The sequence below is a fragment of the Eriocheir sinensis genome, chromosome 9 (genome assembly GCF_024679095.1).
Source record: "Eriocheir sinensis breed Jianghai 21 chromosome 9, ASM2467909v1, whole genome shotgun sequence".
NCBI classification, from domain to species: domain Eukaryota; kingdom Metazoa; phylum Arthropoda; class Malacostraca; order Decapoda; family Varunidae; genus Eriocheir; species Eriocheir sinensis.
In genome coordinates, this window is record NC_066517.1 from 2,523,620 (window position 1) to 2,531,198 (window position 7,579).

Here is a 7,579-nt window from a genome sequence, read left to right on the forward strand (position 1 = left end):
GAGATTGCTAAAAAGGTAGTACACGTACCTATACTGTTTGACTGTTAATCTAAATATTTGAGATTTAAAGTTAGCATGTACTACTCCTTGCCTATTCTTCTTCTCTTTCAGTTTCACAAAATAGCCTGACGCAACAGCACGGAAATGAAGAAAAAATGGTATTGACTCTTTCCATGTCCTGGGAGCCGTCCATCTGTGCGTCTGTTAAAACCGAGCCCACAGAGCAAAAAGAGAGAAGAGAGGACGAGAGTGGAACGAGAGAGAGAGAGAGAGAGAGAGAGAGAGAGAGAGAGAGAGAGAACGAAAGAAGAACGAGAGAGGACGAGAGAAGAACGAGAGAGGAACGAGAAAGGACGAGAGAGGAACGAGAAAGAACGAGGGAAGAGCGAGAGAAGAATGAGAAAAAGAACGAGAGAGGACGAGAGAACAACGAGAGAGGACTAGAGAACGAGACAGGACGAGGAAAGAGAAAAAGAACGAGAGAAGAACGAAGAACGAGAGAGTACGAGAGTAAAACAAGAGAACAAGAAAAGAACGAGATAGGAGGAGAGAAAACGAGAGAAGAACGAGAGTAGAACGAGAGAGGAACGAGAGCAGAACGAGAGAATAACGAAAGAACGAGAGAAAGCAAGACAAAAAACACTAGAGAGAAGCACCAAAGTCTGGCAGCTTCCCTTTCTTCCAACCTGCTGCGTGTCTTCTGGGAAACTGGCGACAACTCGCATTCCTTAGGTAAGTGATCATCAGCTGGTCCTTAGAGGTATATCTCACCGCAGAGCCACCAGCGTAGTTTTTTAAAAATTTTTATAGCGAGAGGCAACTCAAAGGCAAAAACAAAAGCAACGACAACAACAACAGCAAAAAGCCCAATACACGCTGTTCCGAATAAAAGTATAAAGAACGAGAGAGGCCAAAAGTGAGGTCAATTTCGGGTGAAGAGGCGTCTTGGTACACTCCACTGGTATGAGTTTGTTAGGATGTTTGTTGTATGGATTTCACCGGTGAGCAAGGGTGTCTCCGTGTGTGTGTGTGTGTGTGTGTCATTCATCCTTGCCCCTCAGCACTTTCCTCCTCTCACTCCATTCCCTTCTCCCAGGTAAAAGAAAGTCTCACATAGTATAGAGGATAGCTTGTATTTGTTTCTCTATCCTATTTATCACAAACTGTGCTGCGCATTTGTTCACTCCTGAGGAAAAAAAAAAGGTCCACCATACCATGATAAAAAAAAAAAAGGAAATGTTGGAAGAGGTAAAATTGAAAGACTTTGATGAGTATAGATGTGGAGAGATGACTATTGATGCTTATGATGACAGTGATGATGATGGTCGATGAGATTGACGAGCAGGTCTGCCCGAGTGTTGCCATTGGCGGGTAATGTGAGGGTGCGAGACTTAGCTTACATCTTCTCTATTCTCTTTTCGAGCTTCTTGAGCTGCTCGTGCACCTCGTTGGGCAGGTCGTCGCCCACCTGCTCGTTGAAGTACTTGGCGATCTCGCGGACCTCTTGGCTCCAGAAGTCCTTGGGCAGACTGAAGAGCTCCTCGGTGTCGATGTGCTGGTCCTCCAGGCCCTCGAGGTCGAGGGCGCCGGGGCTAGGCAGCAGGCCGATGGCGCTCTCCTCGGCCACGTCCTGGCCCTCCACGCGCCGCAGGATCCAGTCGAGGACGCGCACGTTCTCGCCGAAGCCGGGCCAGATGAAGCGGCCCTTCTCGTTCTTACGGAACCAGTTGATGTGGAAGATCTTGGGCATCTGCTTGGTGGTGCGGCCCTCCATGCTGAGCCAGTGCTTCAGGTAGTGGCCGAAGTTGTAGCCGAAGAAGGGCCGCATGGCGAAGGGGTCGTGCATGATGACCTTGGCCTTATGTTCCGCGGCCGCTGTGGCCTCGGAGCGCATGGCGGCTCCCACCATGACGCCGTGCTTCCAGTCGTAGGCCTCGTACACCAGGGGCACGCCCTGGGGCCGGCGGCCGCCGAAGAGGATGGCGGAGATGGGCACGCCCTCGGGGTCCTCCCAGGCAGGGTCGATGATGGGGCACTGGCCGGCGGGCGTACAGAAGCGGGAGTTGGGGTGCGCGGCGGGCGCACCGTTCTCCGGGCTCCAGTTGGTCTCGCCGCGCCACGAGGTAATGGACACGTTGTTGGGCGTCTCCTTCTCGAGGCCCTCCCAGAAGACGCCGCCGTCGCTGGTCTTGGCTACGTTGGTGAAGATGGTGTTGGACAGCACGGTCTTCATGGCCACTGGGTTGGTCATCATGGACGTGCCAGGGGCCACGCCGAAGAAGCCGTTCTCGGGGTTGATGGCTCGCAGGACGCCCTCGGAGTCGAACTTCATCCAGGCGATGTCGTCGCCGACGCACTCGACCTTGTACCCCGGCAGCGATGGCGTCATCATGGCCAGGTTGGTCTTGCCGCAGGCGGAGGGGAAGGCGGCAGCGATATAGCGCTTCTCGCCCGCCGGGTTGGTGATGCCCAGAATGAGCATGTGCTCGGCCAGCCAGCCCTCGCGGCGTGCCAGCGCGGAGCCCAGGCGCAGGGCGAAGCACTTCTTGCCCAGCAGGGAGTTGCCGCCGTAGCCGGAGCCGAAGGAGATGATCTCGTTGGATTCGGGCACGTGGGTCACGATGGTGCGGGCGGGGTCGCAGGGCCAGTTGTTGACTAGCGGGCGGGTCAACGGCAGCGGGCAGCCCACTGAGTGGAGGCAGCGGACGAACTCCTCCTCGCCCAGCGTCTCCAGCACGCGGCTGCCCATGCGGGTCATGGTGCGCATGGAGGCTACCACGTAGGGCGAGTCGGTGACCTGCACGCCGATCTTGGAGAGCGGGGAGCCCACGGGGCCCATGGAGTAGGGCACCACGTACATGGTGCGGCCGGCCATACAGCCCGGGAAGCGGTCCTGCACGGCGCGGCGCAGATCCTCGTGGGACATCCAGTTGCCCAGCAGGCCGCGCACGCCCTCCTTGGGGATTGGGATGGTCTCTCGCTTCTCGCGGGTCACTATGAAGGTCTTGCTCTCCACGCGGGCCACGTCGCCGGGGTCGGTGCGCGCTAGCCAGCAGTTCTTGTACTTGGGCAGCGACTCGATCATGCCCGCCTGCTGCATTGTGTTCAGCAGGTGGCGCAGCTCACGCTCGCTGCCGTCACAGATGTGAACCTTGTCGGGGCGGCAGAGGCGGGCGGTGTCTTCAACGAAGGTGCGCACCTGCGGGAAAAAGGAGCAATGGTCTGGATGAGTTAGGGAATGGGCAGGGCAGGGAACTTTGAAATCCTTCTAACAATTACATTGACATGGTAAGGGTATTTGCCAATAGCGCGAGGAGGAATTTGGTTGGAAGAGATTCGATTCGGTGTTATGAGAACTTCACTGAATACCTAAAACTCATAACAAATTTAATATCGACCACTGGGCTCACCTTGGGCTTGAGCGATGTGAGTTTGCCATAGCTGACGGCGAAGGAGTAGTGCTCAAAGTTGAGACTCTTCTTGGCGGCCTCAGCGGCGACGCGCGATGCATCTGTGATGACGCTGCTCGGCCTGTGGAGGAAAGAGCAACATGGTCAGACAACCTGTTTGTGTGCCTACATAAAGTATGAACAACACTGCATGTTGGTGTTAATGATTTATATGAAGGGTGAATGGAAGTGACTCAGTTAGGTAGACTCGTCCTTTCATTATCTGTTTGAATCCTGAATGATGTCAGCTTCTGAGCCAATTTGGTGAATGTATGAAATGAATTATAGTCGTTTACTAATAGAGCAAGGTGTCGGAGATCAGCATCACGGCTGAGTCTGGTTAGTGTGTGCTGCCAACGCCTGTCCTTGAGCTCTAACACGCCTTCTGCCCATTGCCATGATCCCATGATATCAATACATCCCAGGCTGTCACTTGGTTGGGTGATCCGTGACAATGTTAAGCTCGTGTTGTTAAAGAATGTCAGTTTGCATTTCAAGTAGAGCAGCTCTTTTTTAGGGAATGAGTTATGGCTGTTTTAAAACTATCAGTTATGTATGTATGGCTACAATTCCCTGGCTCTGGCGTTATGAAAGTACTTCTGGGAGTCTCACTGTAACATTATTGTCAGACTACCACTTGGCTCATAAAACTAGCTATGGAAATATTAACACCCACAACCTCCACCAAAGCCTTATAGTAATTATGAAACTTTGTAGGGCTTGGAGGTAAGGGTAAACTACTGACGAAGAATTCACTCCATGCAGAACAGGCGGGACTTACTTTTTGTCGAGCATGATGTTGTTGGCCGAGTTGTTGAGGTTGTTGGAGTTATTGAGGACAACCATCTTGGCGTCTGTAGTTAGTAGTTGGTGGTGATGATGGGAGTGATGGTGATGGTGATGATGGCCAGGGGTGACTTCCTGGAGCACAGCTTGGTGTGACTCACTCGCCTTCAAGACGCTGAGTGACTTCAACAGCTCAACCTCCGCCTTATATTGGCCGGCGCCGCGTCATTCTTCACTCCAAGGGGTGACTTTGGTCCTCAACCTTTCCTCCCCTCCCCGTTACCGCCCCACTCTTCCCCGCTTCACCCCGCCACTACGAACCACTCCCTAATCACCACTACCCAATCACCCCATACTCAAACCAATGCACCCATACATATTAACACCCTAAAACCTCACTAATCCAAAGTCAAGATACCAGATTTATGAAGACGGTTAGCTGGAGGCAGGTGGTCTTAGAGGGTGGTCAGTCACGTGAGGCTGCTGATTGGATAACGAAAGCCCAGCCCACATAAAGCGGCTCTGTGATTGGCTGACGCGCTGCCACACCACTGTCTCCAACCAAGTCGCCCCCTGCCACGCAGAGAACCAAGGGCAGGGGAGGTTAGAAGGGGTAGAGGGGAAGAGGAGGAAGGGGTATCTTGGGTAGCTTGCATGACGAGATATCTTCCTTGGTCCTGTACCCTCCTCCTCCTCCTCCTCCTCCTCTTGCATCACCTCACCCTCCGCTTGGCAACAGTACGTACGCCCCATGCCCCCTCCTTCCCCCCCCCCCCCTCTCTCTTTCTCTCTCTCTCTGCATCATGCCTCCAACAGGTTGCAGCTGACTGCTAAATTTAACCCTTTGTCTCTGCTGCTCTCTGTACAATTTTAGGTTTTATTCATTGCTTGTTCTTGCCCCCCCACCCCCCCCCACCCACCCACACACACACCCACACACCTACACCTACACACCCCTTTGAACCAGTTTCCTTGCCATATTTCCCTCACTCAACTTTCATTCATTCATTTAGAGTATTTTCCTTCAGCTAGATTAATTTCCTTGGGCTATATTAATTTTCTTGTTTTTTGTGTCTTTTTCTGGCTTCCTTCCCTTCAGAATATTATCTTCCTAGCTCTTTTTCCTTACTCAGCCTTCATTCAGTATTCATTCATTATTCATTCAGTCGAGTATTTTCCTTTACCCAGATTAATTTCCTTCAGCTAGATAGATTTTTTTTTCTCGCTTCCTCCCCCTTTAGTGAACTACGCTATTTTCCTTGCCATATTTTCCTCACTTAGCCTTAATTCATTCGTTCATTTAGATTATTTTCCTCCAGCTTTCCCTTCCATGGTGTAGTGGCTAGCGGGCTTAGGGCCCAGACACACGGACGACTCTGTCGTGCGATTTTTAATCGCCTCTAGTCGCGAGTAGTTGATATAACATAGGTTTCAAAGGGAAAATCGCTTACCCCAACACACGGGCGGGTGTGTAAAGCGACCACGCTGGGCAGTCGCAAGTACAAAGCGCGTGCAAGGCGATTAATCGCTTGGACCCCCCACACACGGGCGACATCCTGTCGCCTTTCCGAGGTACCGGAAGTGATCTGTCAGTCAGTCCTCTCTCATCACTCCTTGCACTCACACATCACACCATCTCTCCCCTACCATGGCATTTGATACAGATCGCTTTATAATTGAAATAGAAGGACGGCCAGCTATATGGGACACAAGGACCACTGAATACAGCAACAAAATATTAAAAAGGAAGGCTTGGTAGGAAATGTGTGGCCTTTTTGTGCAGGAATTTGAAGCAATGGACCCAGCAAAATAAAAAAAATGCATCAGGTATGTTTTCTGTGTTTGATTGTTTATATATATATATATATATATATATATATATATATATATATATATATATATATATATATATATATATGTATATATATACACACACACACACACACACACACACACAGTATCACATCTTGCCTGCCCAGCCGAGTCGCTTTACCCCATACACACGAGCGATTTAAAATCGCTTCTTACGCGATTTAAAATCGCTTCTAAGTCGTTCGTGTGTATGGGGTAGTCAAGCGATTGTAAAGTCGCTCGTGTGTCTGGGCCCTTAACTATTTGGGCATGGGTTCGAATCCACGTGCATTCCTCTTCTTCTTCTTCCACTTCTTCAGCATCATCTTTTTCTTCTTTTTCTTCTTTTTTCTTCTTCTTCTTTTTCTTCTTCTTCTTCTTCTTCATCTTCTTTTCTTCATCTACATTATTTTCCTTCAGTCATTCAACTAAAAATTATTCTACTTGCACCAATTTTTTCTCTCATTCCGCGTCAGAGAACCAGTTTAATATTTCCCCTTGCTCTTTTTTCCTCACTTATCCTTCGGTCCTTCAGGTTGTTGCAGGATCCGGGGCGAGGTGGGTAATTTTAACTCGTTGTATCCTATGGCTTTTTCTTTTTTTCTTGTTTTCTTTTTTAGTCTTTGTCCTGTCTTCGTTGGGTTAGGCTATTTTTTTCCTTCCATTTCCAGCTTCATTCTTAGCATTGTCTTTCTTTCATTTTTCGTTTTCTTTAATTTCGTCTTTTTTATAGTTTTTTTTATAGTTTATTATAATTTATTTCCTTTTAGTATCTTTCTTTTCTTTGTATTCTGTTTTTACATCTCTCTCAATCTTTCCATATACGTAATAATCTAACTCCTTTTCCTTCTTTTTATCGCCTTGTTTACTCTCTTATCTTCCTACTACGACTCGGGACAAGACTTTTTAACTAGGTTCTTTATCACACACACAAACAACCACTCGTGACGTTGTTGGCCTTCTCACACCACTCTACGTAAGCCTGGCATGATTATGGGATTGTACTGTCGTGTATTGTTTGTCGTGTGTATCTAAGGCTCTGTATGTCTGAGCTTATGAGTATCAGGGATTGGCTTGGTAATTTCCTGTGTCTGAATTTAATTGTGAATGTTTTAGTGTTGAGTGGAGCAGTTTTCTTGTGTCTATTTGTGTCTATTGCACTTCCTCCTGCCCACGACTTAAACGTTAGCAGGAGGGGAATATCAAGGCATCTCTCCAAATGACTCTGGGCTCTCTGTTTTGGAACTCTTTTGTTAAACACTTTTTTTCAGGAGTAGTGCCTTTTTGTTTACTCTTTATGCCCCCTTGAGCTCCCTCCTTACCTGTAAAAAAGTGTATTGCTTGTGGCTTATTCATGTTGTTAGCTTAGTTACAGAGTGTATGTAACAATCCACACTTATATATGAAAGATCATGATGTAGTGTTGTGCATAGCGTATTCATTAAGTGTATGTATAACGGAAAAAAGAGAGGAGAGAAGAGTGGCCAAAAGAG

General features: G+C 48.9%; 2 protein-coding genes across 3 annotated transcripts in view; one reads left to right on the forward strand and one right to left on the reverse strand.

Annotated features, from left to right (window-relative positions):
• The first annotated feature begins 282 nt into the window (after positions 1-282).
• Positions 283-7,579, forward strand: part of LOC126995836 (GPI mannosyltransferase 2-like) — a 28,351-nt gene continuing 21,054 nt past the window's right edge. Inside the window, exon 1 of one of the 2 annotated variants that reach the window (XM_050855698.1) lies at positions 283-732. The gene's annotated coding sequence lies outside the window, so the exon portion shown is untranslated. Of the gene's footprint in view, positions 733-5,791; positions 6,063-7,579 lie in introns of those variants that run through there. The other variant, XM_050855699.1, reaches the window with a different exon arrangement.
• On the reverse strand, positions 1,115-4,422 carry LOC126995835 (phosphoenolpyruvate carboxykinase, cytosolic [GTP]-like). The gene is made up of 3 exons (XM_050855697.1): positions 4,231-4,422; positions 3,411-3,531; positions 1,115-3,199 (listed from the first exon to the last, which is right to left on the reverse strand). The coding sequence occupies exons 1-3, from the start codon at positions 4,293-4,295 to the stop codon at positions 1,397-1,399; spliced, it is 1,989 nt and encodes a 662-aa protein (XP_050711654.1). The 5' UTR covers positions 4,296-4,422; the 3' UTR covers positions 1,115-1,396.